This window comes from Terrapene carolina, unplaced genomic scaffold (genome assembly GCF_002925995.2).
Source record: "Terrapene carolina triunguis isolate 2854851 unplaced genomic scaffold, T_m_triunguis-2.0 Scaffold130, whole genome shotgun sequence".
NCBI lineage: Eukaryota > Metazoa > Chordata > Testudines > Emydidae > Terrapene > Terrapene triunguis.
Genome location: NW_020664481.1, coordinates 9895323 through 9914574, shown reverse-complemented (window position 1 = coordinate 9914574; position 19252 = coordinate 9895323). Strand labels below are relative to the sequence as shown.

Below are 19252 nucleotides of genomic sequence, written 5' to 3'. Positions count from 1 at the left end.
CCGAAGATGAATAAGGCAGCTGCTCCTTCAGCAAGCTTCGGGGGAGGGAAATCTTGTTTTCCAGTACAGCTGGCTGGCTGAGTACTTTTATCCTACCGTTATAAAAGATTAAATCACGTGTTTTATGGGGGAGTGCATGGTGTTTGTTTACTGCATCCATAGGATGTGGTGATATTTGTATCCACTGCACTCTGCCTTTTACGCAGAAAAGGTTGGAGTCCTTTGTTTAAGATTGTGAAAAATGATGTAAAAAAAAAAAGAAAAAGGTGTAACTTGCAAGTACTCTTTAAAAGGAATAATAATGGGACCAGGCATTCAAGATTATCCCTTACTACTGCAACGAGGGACACTGAAAAAGGACAGTCAAAGCCATGAAACCCACAAAGGAATGGTAATGTAAGGAAATTATTTTCTCTCTCTTTGCTAGGGAAATATGTAATTATTGCAGATTAGTATCTAACTGATTGTGTGATTCAGTGGGCTAGCCAGGTTGTCATTTATTTCCTTTTCATTTATCTATTTGTTTATTCACAATGAAACAGATGATCAAATAGTTTATGTGCAGGTCACAAAGTTAGAGGTGATTGTTTCCATGCTGGAGGGACTGGGACTTGCTTTCATTATTTTACAACCCATTAAAGTGGCAAAACATCATTTTCCCAAACAAAACGCATGGTACTGACTCCAACTAAAAATGAGTACTATGTATTGACAGAAGTGAATTTTACTACAATCCATCTGAAAGCAGACGTGGAGGTAAAATATGATTGCTGTTTTGAAGTGACATTTTCAAGCATTCTTTTTTTAAAATAAGGTATAGTGCTCATGTGCAATGCAAATACAACTTTTCTTATTCTTAGAGAATGCATTATTTTAAATGTTAAAATATTTTGGGTTTTTTTCCTAATGTGCCCCCAGAGAGAGTCTGATTTATTTAAGGGAATACTCTCTGGTATATAATATCAAATTGTCCAGGTCAGTAATGCATATCATTCATTTTGAATGTGTGGGGGATTTTTTGCTCCTGATTTAAGCACCAACCTGTAATCACGCAAAACTGTGAATTTTGCTTTGTGCCACTGTTGTTAAATAGCTTCAATTAATATTGTAACAGACTGCACATTCTGAGCAAAATTCTGCTTACATCCTCATGAGTAATCCCTTGAGCATCACTGGCACTATGCACATAAAAAAGGCAAGCAAGATTTGGCTTGCTATATTCTTAATACTGCATATTATTATCATTACTTTAGTTGTATTGTGGAACCACCTAGTCCGAGTCATGAACCAGGTCCTCATTGTACTATGCACTGTGCAAAACAATAGCAATATGGTTAATTACTGATGTTTGTAAATTGCTTTGAGATCCTTGGATAGAAGGTGCTATAAAAGTGTGAAGTATTACTGTTGAATTATCTATCTGTGTTAAGCACTTATGTGGCATGTAAATTAAAAGGGAACACCAAATATGCATGAAAAAGTTTTAGTGAAGCATAAATGAGAAATCCCTTAAATCAAAGGAACACTTAAGTATAATTATGACCATCTCTTTCTCGCCCCCTTTTTAAAATGAATCTGCATTAAAAATCTGTACTGAAGCTGTGATTGTAATTAAATAACAATATACTTGACAATACCCTGTTTATTTATTGCTAGTTCCAGTGGTGGAAAGGGACATCCAAGTACCAAAGGAGTAGAGAAACCACTTTCCCCTGTGAGACCTTCTCCCAGCAGATTAAGCAAAAGTATTTTAAATACCACCAAAAAGGTAAATCAATTCAAATCCTTTGCATATATAAAAATGTGCTTACATTTTATGTCAGATTTTTCTTTATTACAGTTTTAGGTACACATATTTACATCTGTTTTCTAGACTTTCCATTGCACCCAGGATGATAGTCAACCAAGTTTTCTTTACAAGGAAAGAAACAGGCTAGATGAGGCTCATCAGCAAAACAGGTAAAGTTTTTTATATTGTCTGTCTGATGTCCATGGATTTTTCGAAGCTGCACATAAGTCTTCAGGTGAAATACTGGCTTTGAAATCAATAGAAGTTTTGCCTTTGACTTAACTGGGGCCATGATATCACCCTTCATGTTCAGTTATTAGGAACACAGATTTAAGTTACCAGTATTGGAATCTTGTTATCCTACCTCAAAGAGCTTTATAGTCAAAATCAGATTTGAATGAAATGGGAGACAGTGAGGAAAAAAAAAAAAGTCAGTTGTATGTGTTTATAAAGAGAACATTTCCCAACAGGAACCACACGCTTACCACCGTTATTTCCTGTTCTAAGCTGATTAAAAACTGATCTCTCCTGTTCACCTCATTGTACCCATGGGCAAATGGTGGCTAATGTCTGTATTTCTGGTTTAGGAGCTAAGAGCAGAAGTTTTCCGGTTTTTAACCATTTAACCACACAGAGGGCTAGCTCCTCAGCTGGTATAAATTGGCAACGCTCAGTTGAAGTCAAGGGAGCTACATCAGTTTACATGAGTTGGTGATAGGGCCCGGAAAGCCTAGCTATTTTATTTCTGTCTCAGATCTCAACTGACCCTTCTTGCAAGAGCCTGCCTTTTCCTGCAGATCCAAATTTGCTTCCATATACTCTACACTTTACATATAAACACACTGTAAGTGATGTGCATCAAAATGGTCAAACCATTAAATGGGACATTAGGCAAGGTTATTTCTGCAAGTTAAATATTAATGTCATCTCATTCATAGATTCTCAAGTCATACCAATTCTCTTATCTTTTATTTTCAGTCTTTGACTCATCTTGTGGACACAACTGGGGCTCCAGAGGTTGTGGAGTTAGCAAGCCCTGGGGTAGTTGGAGTTCCAAAAGGGGTTAAATGATCTAACTGTAAATGCTCTTTCTTTTCATGTAGAATGATGAGTGTTTGCACATCACTGTACAAAGTACGAGGGGCAAAGAAGGACCTCACAGAAAGAAAGCAAAGTGAATCTGGACTACACAGAATCCCTTCCAATTTGAAGGGGAATTCACAAAGTGGCTCCAGTAGGGCAGAAGATGCACTGATGCAAAGATTTTATTCTAATCAAAAAGGAGAATCTCAAAGAAGTCTTGGAGAGCATGTGACTGAAGCTGTCCGTTGCACTTCTAAATATCCAGGGACCTCTGTGAATGAGATGTTTCTTGACTTTCAATCAGTGAGAATTATTCAAGAGGATGCTGCTGAGGACAGTGCCAGTGACCTTTCTGACTCAGAAAGAATTCCCATTCCCCCTTCCCCCTGCACACTGCCAGAACTCAACCTCAGAGCTGAAGAAATTGACCCAGCATGTTTTGAACACCTCTTTGATGCAGGGTATAAAGAATCAATGTATTATTATCCTGACTTCCTCCCACCTCCTTTCAACTCCTGGGACCTGCAGCAGCTGGCAATGTTTGTTAACACAGAGTGTAAATCGGAATCTCGACCACAACCAGCAGGATTTATTGAGAAATATATCGATCGGCTTTTGCAGCTGGAGTGGCTGCAGGTGCAAACTATACAGAACGAGAAAGGAAAGACAGCCAAAACTAGGCCTCAGACGGCTCCTAGTATCATTCGGACCCTAAAAAGCCCTGGCAAAGGCAAATCATTGCATAGCCCTTCGCCTAACAAGCAGTTAACTCCCAAAGAAAGTGTGATAAAGCTCCCCACCAGCCTTTCAGGTCACAGAAGAGATGTACACTGTGAAGAAAATAGCCAGTTAAATGCATATCCAAGTCACTCAAAAGTTGCTGAGGTTATGGGTGGCACGTCATCCCCACAGACACGTGCCTGTGAAATGAGGAATGAGGTAAAAAAGAGGTCAGCCACCAAGCAGCAACTTCTCAATATGCAGCCCTGTGCAAGCAGCTCTAAGATTCAGGATGTTGGTATTCAGGATATTGGTAACATTAGACCCCTCAAACAATGTCCCAAGTTCCATAGTTCAGCTGCCCCCACCCAGGGGCAAAAAACACAGGCATGTTCAAATCTGAAGAAGAATGGAAATGCTAATAATTATGTTCCTTCCAAGAAACCAACAGGGGACAGGAAGTTAAAAACAAATGGTGTGAAGCAAACATCATGTACATTTAAATAATGAAGAAGAATTAATTAGTAATTTGGCAATGCAATGCTGACTGCTGGAGAGTGGAGGGGCCATGGTTTTTCCATCAGGAAATCCTGTAGAAAATTGTTCTTGCTGCAAATTTCTGCACATTTAAGTACATTGGACCTTAAACTAGCAGGGCCAACAGGGAATATTTTTCTCTGAAGACAGATGTCTTCCACTGGTCTTTACTCAAAGGGTAGACACTTGCTTATGTAAGAAGATTCTAGCTAATAAAGTTAGGAAAACATAAAATGTCTGATTTCTTCTCACACTGACACCCATGTAACTTCATTGACTTCAGTGGAGTTACTCCTGATTTACATTGGTGTATGTGAGAGGAGAATCAAATCCATACACTCTCCATTGAGCAGACACACACGTATGCCATATAGGGTGAGACAGATTTGCTTTTCTTTCTGATGGAGAAGAGTTTAGTTGATTTTATAAGAGAATGGAACTGGCCAGGCTCATCTATGCAAAGTTAAAGTCTCTGATTCTTGAGGGAAGAGCACAAAATCGGACTGTTTGGGGAGCAGAGAATGTTTTGAAGTAATCTTCTGAGTCAGAAGAGATTCTACTAGTTAAAATCATACCGCTGCTAAAGGACTGACATCCGCTCATCTGGTGATAGGCCAAGGATATGGCCTGAATATTTTTATACAGCTACCTTTGTTGTAGTCTTAGACCATTTTCCTTAAAGTCCACCTTGTAGGTCTTGCTGCTTTATGTTATTTAGAAGGTGACCCTCTTACCACTATTACCACTCAAGCAAGAGATCTTGGAGTCATCCTGCTTAGTTCTCTGAAAACATCTGCTCAGTGTGTAATGGCAGCCAAAAAAGCGAATAGAATGTTAGGAACTGTTTGGAGAAGGACAGATAAGACAGAAAAGATCATATAATGCCACTATATAAATCCATGGTACTCCCACACCTGGAATACTGCATGCAGTTCTGGTCACCTGTAACAGCGTGCACTCACCTCTCGTGAGCACCCCCTCGGCCGAGTGCACACGCTTTGATTGTCCCTCCTCTGGGATAGAGCAGCACCCCAGGGCTCCCTCCCTGGAGACAATGTCTTTGCCCCCTTAGGGCTTCCTGGCTACAGCTCTCCATCTGGGTCACTATAGTTCAGTTCCCCCTCTGGGGCGCCTCACTGTCCAGGCCACTTCCCCCCAGTGGCTAATCGGGGATGAGGTAGGGGAGACCCAGGCCCACCCACTAATCCAGGTCCCAGCCCAGGGACCCTGTAGATTGCAGCCATCTGCCGTATCCCTTTAACTATGTTGCACGGCTTCTCTAATTCCCTGGGCCACTTCCCCACGGCCCTGCGCTGTCTTCACCCTTACCTCAGGACCTTGTCCTAACAGAGTCCCAGCAACCAGCTCATGGCTCCTTCTCGCTCTCCGCAGCTTCTGGCAGCACTGCCCTGTCTGGGGTCTGTAGCTCTGTCAGCCAGCCACATACCATCCACACTCCTACAGCTCCAGCAAGGAACTGATCTTCCACTGGCCCTGCAGCTTTTCTTATATGAGGCTGCTGGGCCCTGATTGGCTGTATCCCACACAGCCACTCTAGGCACTTTGGAGGACCCTCTCCACTGCCCTTTTTGGGGGGCAGGGTGTGGCAGGGCCACGAGGCCTTCAGCAGGGGACCTCAGAGGGTTTGGTATACTCCGTCACATCATCCCATCTAAAAAAAATGTTAGAATTGGAAAAAGTACAGAGAAGAGCAACAAAAATGATTAAGGGCATGGAACAACTTCCATATCAGAAGAGACTAAAAAGACTGGGACTGTTCAGCTTAGAAAAGAGATGACTAAGGGGGGGGGATATGAATCATGATAAATTTCTATAAAATCATGAATGGTGTGGAGAAAGTGCATAAAGAAGTGTTATTTGCCCTTTCATAAACAAGAACCAGGGGTCAGCCAATGAAATTAATAGGTAGCAGATTTAAAACAAACATAAGGAAGTACTTCTTCCCACAGTGCACAGTCAACCTGTGGATCTCGTTGCCAAGGGATGTTGTGAAGGCCAGAAGTATAACTGGGTTAAAAAAAGAATTAGATAAATAATGGAGGATAGGCCCATCAATGGCTACAAGCTAAGATGGTCAGGGACACAAACCTATACCCTGGGTGCCCCTAAGCCTCTGCCTGTCAGGAGCTGGGACTGGATGACAGGGGATGGATCACCTGATAATTGCCCTGTTCTGTTCATTCCCTCTGAAGCCTCTGATACTGGCCACTGTCAGGAGACAGGATACTGGGCTAGATGGGACTACAGGTCTGACCCTATATGGCCATTTTATGTTCACTCTCTTGTGATTGGGTCCTTTATCTTGAAAGCTCCTGTTCATTCGCAGCTCCTAGTGATGGCAATGGAGGTTGAAGTTACTGAATAGTTTTCAGGATTGGGCCCACAATGGTTTAGAGAAAAGATGCATCTCTTCCCTTTATTTCAGTAAAGATAAGTTTGTTGTGAGACAACAGCCTGGTTTTGTCTACATAAAACCACACTGTTACAAGTGACAGTAATTGGATTCAAACAACCCTTGAAAATATTTCCCCCCCAAATGTTGGAAGCAAAATTAAGCCCAGTGGAGTCATGTTACCATTTCCCAGGAGCAGGAATGAGTTAAAGCGCAGCTACTCCAAACTTCTCACTTCAATCAGCTCCTCTTTCATAGCTTTAAAAAGAGGATGTGACTGTCATGCTGGTGAAAGGTGAACTGACAGCCCTAAGGAATGAAGTTATTTGTCTACACGTCATGGGCAGTGAGAGTGGCAGCCTTCCCCTTTCAGCCCTCCTCCCCAGGACTGTCTCCGGTGTGGTAGTTCAGTGTTTCAGACCATTCTTCCCTCTCATTGCTGGGGTTGACCTTTGTGGCGGTGGCTTTCGTGACACAGACACCTGTCCCTGGGAACTGGAGTCTGTCTTTTTCATATCTTTCTTTAGTGTGATTTCTCCTACCTGGTCAGCAGGGAGAGATGACAGTTGTCAGGAGCAAGGTAGCCCAAGAATTATGGTAATTACACATTTATTTCAATTTCTAGACCAAAGACACAGAAGTAACCATTGCCCTATACCTTTGAAGTTACTGTGTCTTGTGGCATTGCTTTCCCTAACTGAAGAATTTCTTTGGCTAAAACAAACTGATCAGTGTTCAGAAAAGATGGTAGGTTTGGTGTAGCATTTTTCTAGTCGGTCGGGGACAGCTATAGATTGATTTTATGGTTACTCTTTCCTTGTCCAGACTGTCCCACGTAAATTGCCTGAGGAAACCGTCAGGCTCATACATATGGCATCTATAACGATCTCTTAAGCCTTTTGTGTTGCCTGAACCTTTCCCCCTCTCCCAATAATTTATATTCAAGGCCCTTTTTCCAGCCTACTCAGAAAATTTCTGAGGAACCTGACAACTGACTTATTGTTGTGTTGTGATTTCCTCTCCCTCTTCCTCTCCAACAAACTTTCTAGACGAAACTTCTGTACTTTCTGATCAGTCCCACCTCTCCTATGAGGTTTGAAGAATAAGGAAAAATGATGGATCCCATTAAATTGTGATTTTCAAGCGTGCTGAGCTCTGCAGCTCCCATTGAAAATCAGGCCACTGGGGAGAGGGTTTACATGGTGTGTTCTACATGCTTTCTGCTGAAGCACCAATACATTTTTAGTCCCTTTTCAGTCACTTATATGCATCTCCACCTACTGTCCATAGCACTGTCCTGCAGTCCACTCTACTTCACCTTGTTTGGGTTCCAATTTCAGGAGTGGGTGAAATTACTCCATATAGTGAAAGCTGCTGTAATGTGGTGCAGTAAGTAACTCTACAGCCAGGATTGGGCACTGTTTCAGGACCATGTTTGGGTTGAAGTGTTTGTTTTGGGAGAGTGGAATTCTGTGGGAGACAGGAAAGTAGAGAGATTAGCGTAACAGCTACCAAAGAATTGAAGGATGAGATATCAGCTGGTGTAATTCCAAGCCAATGGAATGACACACATTTATGGCAACTGAGGATATGGCCCCGCCTTTTCAAAACAAAGAAGAAAATATTTATATAGCAGATGCTAATCTTCTGCTCCAGGGACCAGCATCAGAGCTGTTACTTGACATATGACTAAGTCATGACTCTTTGTAGTTCTTGCCTATTATGGTTTACATTAAGAAGCTGTAAATACAAGAGAACAAATTAAGCAATTTAAATTATGTTGCTATTGATTGAACTTGCTATCTAAAATGCTGAATTGTTTCTTTTTCATCAGCTGCCTGACTTCAGCTCCATAAACTTTTATAGCATGTATTTATATGTACTTTGGAAATATGAATGCTCGTAAAAGTAGTAATAAAATGGTATATTTTACTGTACATTCAAAATGAAGTCATATGCTCAGGATTGAGTGATTTTCAATGTTGTCTTCCAGTCAACTCTAGGCTAAACATGTGTATCTCTGATAGAATGATGGAAGAACATCATTTTAATATATTGTATTTTTCCATTTTTAATAATCAAACATCAAATTTATCATGATTTGGAATATTTTACTAAGGTGATTTATTGCAAGTTTAGATAACCCAAGATTCTAGCTGTTTATTGCCTACTGAAATGAATACTCTGAGGTTCCATTGTAAATGTAGGGAGAGATTCTGCTTCTAGGTAAACTGGTATAAACCTACAATAACTCCATTATCTTAAATGGAGTTACTCTGAGTTCAAACTAAACAGAATTTGGGCCCCAAATATTTTTAAGCTCAAACATTTCCTTAATTACATTACTAATAATATCTCAAATAATTTACATGTAAAAATGTAAAACCAATTTACTTTTTTCAATTTGTAGGTGTGTTTGTTTTTTCTGCATTTCCCTCATCTTGCACAATGAAATTAGCTTTTGCTTGTGGTCAGTTTCCCATCAATTTAACATTCAGGTACTGATGTTCCAGTCTAGTAGTCCCTGCTTTTTATTGTACTAGTGAATTCAAAGCCTAACACCTTTGTATAAGTATGATGGCCCTGTTGAGCCACTGCTACCCATCCCCCATCACTTGGGCACGCTAACCAGCAATGGAGGTCACTTGGGCACGCTAACCAGCAATGGAGGTCCAAATCCCAATCTTTCAAAATTTAGCATACTCTGGGATTTGAAGTCCTCTAGAATGTAACGGGCATTGCAGGTTAGAGGGCACACAGCTAAATGGGAGTGGGCAGTGGCAGTGCTCACTACAGAGTGTGGAGATTATCATTAAAATTGACAGGGAAGATTGATGCTGGTCGAGGGGCTAGGGAGAAGAGGAAATTGCTAACTGGCGCAGTGGAACTATTTGGTATATGGGTACAGTTGCCCAAAATGTTGGGAACCACTGCCCATGATCACAGCTAACAACAATCACTTGTAACTCTGTATCCTGCATCAGCCTTCACTCTCCTAATTACTCTCCACCACATAGGAATAACACTGTCTGGGCTTGATCCAAAGCACATTGAAGTCAATGGAAAAAATTCCATTGGCTTGAATGGGCTTTGGATCAAGCCTTATATCATTAAGATTGCTTAGATATGGCCTCAGTCCTAGAAGATGTTGAATACCTGCTACAAGGTGCTGAGTGTCGTCCATTCTTGTTGACTTCGGCGGGAGCTGAAGGTGCATAACACCTCACCATATTGACCTTAAGAGCAGAAAAGCCACACCAGAGCATGTCAACAACCTGAGAAAAGGCCAGAACATCTCATGAGGATCTATACGCAAAGAAAATCCTCTATGCATGGATCTCCTCCTTCTCATGTGGAATGGAGGATATCAGATGCCTTATCAGCGACACACACACACACCCCTCTGCAGGGAATTGACTTGGAAGTCATTACAGCCTGGAGCTAAACTTCTGAATAAAGAATGCTCCCACCGTAGAACCCCCACCCAAGAGCAGGGGGTCACAAGAGAGGAGCACGGTACTGATAGAAGAGCAGTGGAGAATAACATGGAGGAGGTGTAGCACCAGCATGGAGTCAGAGAGCATCTGTGTGAATGTCCCTCTATCTCCATCATATTCAATATGGGACTCAAGGGATACATGCAGAGGGCTTGGGATAATCCCATCCTCCCTAGCGGAATGATCTCATTGATGTTTTCTTCCCTCTGACCCCATACTGTGGGAATTTCATTTTTTATAAGATAGAGGAGTGACTTGGCTCATAAATAGTACTGCATATAGGATCTGAGTGTAACTTTAATTCATCCTTGCGATCTGGACCTGTCATATAAGAAAAATGGCCACAAAACAAGTACAGTAGCCCGTATATATATCCGTCAATAACCTGGCTATTTTTGCCCACTTAACTTCATATTTCCTAAATTTTACCTTAAAAATCAATACCCCTGCATGCTCCATTTGTATGTGATGATCATTGCTGTTTCTGAGGCAATTTACATCTTGACACTGTTATTTCAAGGATCTAGTACTAGCTACAGAACTTTTTCATGGTGTTTTTGCTGAGAGGGGTTTGTAATATTCAGTGTACAGTGCCTTTTTCTGTGTCTGTACAATAGTTAAAATTTCAACCATGAAAAAATGCCATAGATGTCGTTTAATGGGCTGATTTTCAAAGGCGCTGCACATGCAGCTCCCATAGACATCAGGGAGATGTGTGGGTGTTCAGGCTCTCTGAAAATCAGGCCATAAATGTGCTGTATCTGAAACAATAGTAATACATAACTTTCTGAGAACTTTGTAGCCTAGCTTCCTGTGTTTATCAGATGTTTGTTTTTGCTAGTAATATCAACAGGAAAACGATCTTGCTAATTCAATATATACTATTTATTTACATAAAGGTGTGATACTGTATCTTTGTCATTTTGATGTGTTTTTTCATCAGCCACAAGGTGGCGACTGTAAGTTAATCTTTTATTGACCTTCTGCCTGAAGAGACTCCAAATCGGTGGGAAGAATTTAGTTTCAGTATTATGAAAATGTGTTGATTGAACTTGAAAAATAAACTACCCAATCCAATGGACTTCACACGCTCTGTGATAGCCTCACGGATACTTAGGCCCTGATCTTGCAAGCAAGTTAAGTATATGGGTAAGTGTTTGCAAGGCATTAAAAGCTGTTTTTTGGTGCCACCGCTAGGTGTGGACAAACTTGTTTTGGTTAATTTCAAACCCATTTGAGCATTGTGGGTTCAAAACTTCTGCCCAGAGTTTATATTATTTGGGAAAAAGAGAGCTAAATTATAACAACAACAACAAAATCCACTGGGCCTGATTATTCTCTTATGCCAGTTTATAGTGTGGAGTTGTTAGTGACATATGCCAGCAAATTGAAAGTAGAATCAGGCCAGCAAGTATATAATTCCTTGGTATATGCTTTCCATATTCCATTTACACCAGCTTAGATTGATTTGGGGGTGGGGTCATATAAAGCTCAAGTTTCACTTAGGTAGTAAAAATGTTTTGTCTCTTAAAACCGAGTCATTGTTGACGTGTGGGGAAAGCTTGAGGGTTAGAATGTAGGTGTGAAAAATAATTGTAAATTCAAAACATTTTTTCACATCCCCAAAGCAGCTTGAGCTGTTTGGAAAAGTCCACAAGATTTACCCAATCCTTGTTCTTTGTACTACTGTAAGTAGAATGACCAAACATTTGTTCCTAGGTCCAAGCTCCTGAGCATATTACACTTGAACCCTTTTTGATGGAAGCGTTGGGGAAGTGTGATTTTTTTAGTATCCTTTGCACAAGATTGTAAAACCAAATTTTGTGTATGTGTGTGTGTGGGGTTAATAAGTGCTTACTGCGATGTATCATCACCTTTTACTGACCCACACGCCACGCAAACTGTCAGTCCCTTCCCAACCTGAACTGACAATGATGAGTCAGATAGTGGGAGCTGCACAATACAATTTTTGCTCTGTTAGTAATATTTTTAATTAAGATGCAAAGCTCATTACTGTGAATCCTAGTGGAGTGTCTGCTGATTGCAACCCAACATCGCCTGCTAGTGTCCAAAGAGAGGACAAACACCCAAAATGAGAGACCAACGAAACAGGAAGATTTAAATGAGGTGGAATTAATTTAATATAAAGAACAATAGGCCAACATTTGTGCTCATTTACATTCTGTATTGTTCTACAGAAGTCACGTATGCCAGGGCGCACAAAAGGAGTTAAGTGTTGTGATTCAGAGCATCACAGCACCTAATGTTTAGGTGCCTAGAAAATCCCTGTGATTCACAAAGCCTGAGTCAGGCACCTAGACTCATGTACAATGAATGGGGAGAGATAGGTGCCTTACACTGCAATTCACAAAAGCCAGCACATTAGGCAGGGAGCTGGCTAAGGTAGCCAGTGGGATATGTCCAGTTCAAGTCCCCCTCCACTTGACAGGGAGAAGGGATGGGCTTTATCCCCTGTCAGGTGAGTGCCTAAACCACTGGGCTATGGAATATCCTGATTTGGGGGGGGGGTGCCCTGAATCTCTATTGAAGCGGTTGCATTGTGGATAAATACTTGGCATCATTTGGGCCAGACACAGAGAGTGAGTGAGTGAGAGCAGACGTATGAGACTGACTCTGTAACCTGGTTAGAGCACTCCCACAGGATGGAGGAGACCCAGTATCCAGGATCCCTGCTCCAGTGACTCTTTAAGTCTTTGTCTAGTGGAACAGTTTCAACACCAGAGAGTGAGACAGCCCCATGTCAGCCTTATCCCAGTGGATAGAGCACTCATGTGAGAGGTGGCAGATCCCTGTTCAAATCCCTTCTTCCCCTCAGGCATAGCCCATATCCCAGGTGAGTACCCTAACCACTAGACTAGAAGTTATGAGGGACAGCTTACAGATACTGCCATATTGTGTGACTTTGCCTGAGGGGCCTGATCCAGTAGGCGTGCTTAGAGCGAACCTACTGGATCGGGTCCGGCAAACGACTTTAGCAGCTGAACGTCTGTTGTCCCTCAGTTTGTGACTCGCTCTGGGACTTGGGTGGGAAATAAGCCTACAGGTACCTAGTGGCAGGCTGCACTGCACCTCTCCACAGGCAGAAACATAGGTACCTAGGAACTTCTACTGCAAAAATGTAGGCACCAAGTGAGTTTAGATGCTTATAGGATTCAGCAGGAGTTTTGTGAATTGAAGTAGTCCCGAAACTGGAATTTAGCCACCTAACTCTTTTTGTGCATCCAGGCCATAATGCCACAGGCCTGGATGCCAAAGTCAATGGGGTAGCATGGGTGTGAAATCAACAGGAAACCTGTCTATAACATCAGCCTCATGATTGGGTATTTGGGATGTAAATAATTGAATTGTAAAAGTGAAAAAATACCAGATTTGCATGAGGTTGAGAAAAATTAGGCCTTAAATGGACATGCTTCCTAATGACAAGATGGGGTGACAATCCTACAGCAAAAAAATTCATAGTACTTGGGCAAGTTCTGACCTCACAGCCATACAAATTCATTGACATCAGTGGTTTAATACTGGGATACCAAAGGGCAAAAATCTGCTCTTTCTTCATGATCAAAGGGTTTTCTTGCACACAGTAATTTTACCCATGCTGGGCCAACTTCTGCAAGCAGGTGTGTGTATGTGTGTGTGTGTGGGGGTGGCGGGGGTGGCGCGGGGGGGAGGTCCCGAACAGCACCAGGCTCTGCATTGATCTGCTCTGCTCTTTCAGGATGGGATTTTCAAAGAGGTCAAAGAGTTAGGCACCCAAACTCCCCTTTCTGCCTTTGAAAAATCCTCCCCCCTTCAGCTTCATATTGAACCTCACTTTGCTAATTCCATAACCCCTAGAATGAGAGATGCAGCCCCTCTTTCCAGCAAACAGCACTGCACTCACGTCTAAGACTGTGCCTTCATACTACTGTTTGCTGTGTGTAGGTCAGTACATCTTAGTACGTGGTGCTGATTTTTAAAGTCTTGTTTGTTCACTTATATGTGTAACTCACTTAACAAAGGGACAAATCCAGATCCCTGCAGAAGGCCCCTACACTGGGACGCTGGTACATTTGTGCTGGGACAGGATTGTCATTGGAACACTATGGGCCAGTTCCTATTCCCAGTTAAATCAGTGGCAAAACTCCCATTGATTCTGATGAAAGCAAGATCAGCCCCTATGCTGTTAAAGTGGCCCTTCAACAAATGATCCTGCTCTTTTGAATTCAATGGAAGTTTTTTCCATAGACATAAATGGCAACAGGATGAGGCCCATTGCTAGGACTTAATTCTGCAAGGTGCTGAGCAGTCCCCGTGAGGTGCAGGAGTTGAGTGTGCTCAGTACTTTCAGAGAAGCTCTCAGTACCTTGCAAGTTTGGGCCTTAATTTGGGGCTATGCGCTGCATTCCCATAAGCCTGACTCCTACTGACATTTTTATTCTTTGGCTGGGGTAAGAGCCAACTCTACCCATTCTTACTCACATAAAATTGAAGGAACTGTCTTATGTGAGTAAGGATTTGTAGAATCAGTCTCTAGGTTTGCAAAAGAAATGGTTTTTGTCAGGAGAAGTCAGGGCCGGTGCAACCCATTAGGCGGCCTAGAGACGCTACAATTTGGGGGGCGGCGACCGCGGAGGCATTTTGGGGCGGGCCCTTCTGCCGCCTAGGGCGGCAGAAAAGCTGGCGGCACTCCTGGGAGAAGTTAGTAATAAGTTTCAGTAAGATGCATACATGGGGAAGAGAGGTTCACGTACTTATGGCGATCCATGTAACTGGACACTGACCAGCTTGCTGCTGAATAGGCAAGCGGCATCTACTATATTTCAACCTTTGTATACCATTGGGGCCATATGATGTTTCTGCTTAATACAAAGCAGAAGAATTTCAATTTACTATTTGCCTGTCCTATAATTGTCTTGTCAAATGCAGGAAACAAACTTTGTCATGAGATTTCAGTTGAGAACTAGATGCTGAATAAATGTAAATTGAACGCATTATCTTTCTCTCCAGTGATACAAGTGCATTTTCTAAGTTTACTCATTTATGTTGCAATGTTTTTCATTTACTGCATACAGATGGGTTGCTTAAATGGGTTTATCATAATAAAGTATTTCACATGAGTGTTACAAACTAAATACTAAGATCTCTCTCTCTCTCTCTCTCCGTGCCCACAGCAATTGTGTGGTACAGAAAATACTGTTGATTTTGTCACAGAAGAAAGAAAAGCAAACATTAACCAGACCTGTCTTCTTGCAAGCCAGGACAAGCATTTGTGAGCTAGATTAATGGTTGTCTTAATGGAGTTTGAAGATTTTTAGAAGACCTGAAAATCCAGCTACTGGATGAAATACGTGTTTGGGGGCAATTGGGCCCTTCAGAAGGGAACATTTGCTGGCTGAAAGGCAGGACTGTAATACTTTTTAATTGGTGTAACTCTTTCACATTTTGTTTCCTGGACAGGTGTACCCCACCCACTCTTTTGGTCCCAACACTGATCTCATGTTCCAGCTAAACCCAGACACCAATTAATCTAACTGATGGCCACCCCAGGGCTTTTAGTTGCAATGATTCCTGGTAGCTGAGCCTCCATCTATCTTTCCCCCCTGACTGAGACTTGATGTATATCCCCATCCCAGGGATGGCCTCCTTTCGAGTTTAACAGAAAGTCAAACTGATGAAGACTCGTTGTTATTTTCTAATAAGTAAGCTACTGACTTCTGCTGAGGTAACTATTAATATTTATTCATACAAGGAGTAAATAAAAATGTCAAGCATACCAAGATGAAGCTGAAGTCAATATTTACCTCAAGGAAAATGAATCCTTCTCTTTTGCTGAAACAAGAAGTCTCTTGAGGTTTTGTTAGAAATGTCAGAAAAATTAGAAGTCTAGCGATTGTTGAGATTAGAAGAAGCTTGCCAACACACTCCCTGTATTACCAGTGGTAAAAATGTAACAGGTTTTCCACGGAAATTGCCAGTGGTAAAAATGTAACAGGTTTTCCATGGAAATTAGCAACCTAAAGGGGACAGGAAGATCCAGAAATTTTATGATTTACCTGAAAAATCATTTTTACAGGACACGTTGCAGTCAAGATGCTTTTAACCATATATGTGACCTACTTTATCTTAAATGTCAGTATTATTTTCATCAAGGAAGTAAACCACAGAAAAATAATGACTCGCTTTTCTAGGAAGGGAATCTTTTTACGAGTTTGTACAGTGCTTAACATAATGGAGCGCTAAACCTTATTATGGCTAGTAAGCATTATCACAATACAAATAATAGTTGTTTTCAATAAATCACATATCAAGATGTTTTCTTGCCTGTGGCCTGGTCTACACTAGGGTGGGGGTGTCGATGTAAGATATGCAACTTCAGCTACAGGAATATCGTATCTTATTCCGACTTACCTCCCATCCTCACGGCGCGGGATCGACAGCCGTGGCTCCCCCGTCGACTCCGCTACCACCGCTCGCTCCGGTGGAGTTCCGGAGTCGACGGGGAGCGTATTCGGGGATCGATATATCGCGTCTTAACGAGAAGTGATATATCGATCCCCGATAAATCGATCGCTACCTGCCGATACGGCGGGTAGTCTGGACGTACCCTTACTCAGCCATCACATTTGAGTTTCTTTGGCAAAAATCATAATGCGCTGGAATAAATGGCAGGACAAATCATTATGTTTGTTAAAAATTCAAATATTATTGCTTGCATCTGAACTATTCAGTGCCTGTTTTATTTAGTTACTATTCAGATTTTCTCTTGTATTTTACATGATTGTGACAGAGTGCAGGGAGTGAGTAGGTGAGCCTGCAGTCTGATCACTTAGACGCTAATTAGTGCCCCAGGAGATGCTGATTGGGGGTAATAATCTGATCAGGCTGGTGGGCTGGATGGGGGAAAAACTTAATTGGCCCTATCAGCGCCAGGCTGATAAAAGAGGCACAGGAAGGAAAGGAACAGGGCTAGCTGAGTCTAGTAATACAAAAGGCTGAGAGTTAGGAGACCTCTATTCCCCTCAGGTCTTGCTGAGAGGGCCTAAAGGTTGGCAAATATTGTAAATAGGCAGGAGCATGGGGGACTGTGGTGATACTGGTGAAAGGGAATTGAAATAAAATTTCATGGAGAGCACACCCAGGGGAGTCCACACAGTTTCTGCAGGGAAAAGGACATGAGCACAGAAAGGCCCCTGTTACACTGATGTTACAAAAATTGTTTTATTTATTTAACAGTTGAGTTAAAGTATTTCAAAAGTTGAAGCACCAAGGACTTCCTCATTATTTGTATTGGTGCCTTAAGTTTCACTGAAGTGCAACACAATCCCGGTATTGTTTATGGCTATGTTGCATACTTTTATGACTTAATCAGTCATTTGAGCGGAAGAGGTAACCTTCTATTGGGCAACTAAAAAAATAATTCAAGGGAAACAACCTTAAAACCTCATCATGACATCACATCATGTTTGTCTAGCTTTTACAAACAATAACTGACATTATTTGGAAATCAAATTTCCAAAGAACTCTGTGGTGGAAGATACCTGTTTTCTTCTGTCACTACAATGTGCAATAAAGTGAGCAAACACTTGGCACTAGAGCTACCTGAACTAGTAGTTATGATTTGTTTTTTTATCCATTTTCATTTAACAGTATCTCAATCATTGCTAATTGAATTCCTGTTTGATAAGAAATCTGCCAAGTCAGACACGTCTGCTCATAGCCCAGAACAGCTCTAACTACCACGGAACTGTGGTGAACTAGGTACTGAAGAACTCCTTATGAGCCATTGTGTGAACTTCTTGGGGACAGTCCAATCGCTATGTAACTGCTGAAGGCCCAAGTCTGTGTCCCCCGATTAGCACAGTGCAGAATCCTCCATGCACAAGTCTCCCGTTGTTCTGTGCAGAATGAACGCTCAAACACCTCGATGGCACCATTTCCCACATCCCTCTGCATCTCCGTGGAATCCAGGGTCTGCAATAGAGGGGAAGGGGTGGCGAGTGGACAAGCAGGAGATGGCAGCAGTAGAGGAGCCTCTCCAGCACCATGGAGATTCCTTGGGAAAGATAATACAGCCCTTTTCCACAGCCTCCCCCATGTCTTGGGGTCAGTCATAGCCAGGGGGAGTCTCTGTTAATACAGCTCTAACGAAGCCATACTGCCAGGGAGCTTTTTTAATTAAAAAACTATTTTTTGCCCATGGAAATATGGCCTGGAGGAGCTGCCAATAGCCAGCACGGGAAGGCTGACCACTGTCTTTTTATGCTGAAATGCACAAGTGCTTATTTCAAATCACAGACACAGATTTTTGAAATCTTCTCTCAGCTACGCTGTTCAGATGGCTTCTGTACTCCCCCCCCCCTTTGATAATAATCCTTTGACTTACACAGTACCTTCCACCTGAAGGCCTGAAAGTAGGGTAGAAAGGGTTTTTTTTTAGCTGAGCGTTAAGTAACTGTATCCCCCAAAATGACTAAATTTATAATCTATAGAAACAAGAAATGGTCAAGCCAAATCTTAATAACTGTCTGTCTTCACCCAAATCAAGAACCCCATGTGACTATTTTAGTCACATGGGATTCTTGCCATGCCTTAGGGGACACCACAAGACAAACAAGCAAAATAATCACAATTATTAACTAGGAGTGACAAGGTGGGTGATGTAATATATTTTATTGGACCAACTTCTGTTGGGGAAGAGACAAGCTTTTGAGCAACACAGAGCTCTTCTTCAGATCACAGAGCTCTGTATAGCTCAAAAGTTTGTCTCTTCCACCAACAGAAGTTGGTCCAATACATTACCTCACCTGCCTTGTCTCTCTAATTCCCCGGCGCCACCACAACTACAACAACACTGCAAATAATGACTAACTATGACAGTTTTATTATTAAGGAAAGGAAAAGAAATACTAACAATGGTTACTTCAGCATGCCTCTTGGGAGAGTTTCTAATAGACATTACACCGCTGAGAGTGGGCCCACCTCTGGTGAGGCTGCTTTTCTATGGTTAAGACCAAACAGTATTATTTCCAAAATTAGTAGTGAGTCCTGTATTAGTGGATCACAGATACATCAGCAGTTTATAGATGGGCAAAGGGATTTTGTTTAAGGGCAGGTGAGTCCTTTTTGATTTATCATGGATATCCTAAATGGATATCCTAAAGTTTATAAATGGGGAAAGGCGAATGATTTTAATTAAGTCTTATGGACCTAGAG

General features: G+C 41.8%; 1 protein-coding gene across 1 annotated transcript; it reads left to right on the top strand.

The window, feature by feature from the left end:
* The first annotated feature begins 301 nt into the window (after window positions 1-301).
* Window positions 302-4919, top strand: FAM217B (family with sequence similarity 217 member B). The gene is made up of 4 exons (XM_029911820.1): window positions 302-396; window positions 1657-1768; window positions 1874-1959; window positions 2893-4919. Exons 1-4 carry the CDS (start codon window positions 302-304, stop codon window positions 4097-4099), a joined length of 1500 nt encoding a protein of 499 aa, XP_029767680.1. The 3' UTR covers window positions 4100-4919.
* The last annotated feature ends 14333 nt before the right edge of the window (window positions 4920-19252 follow it).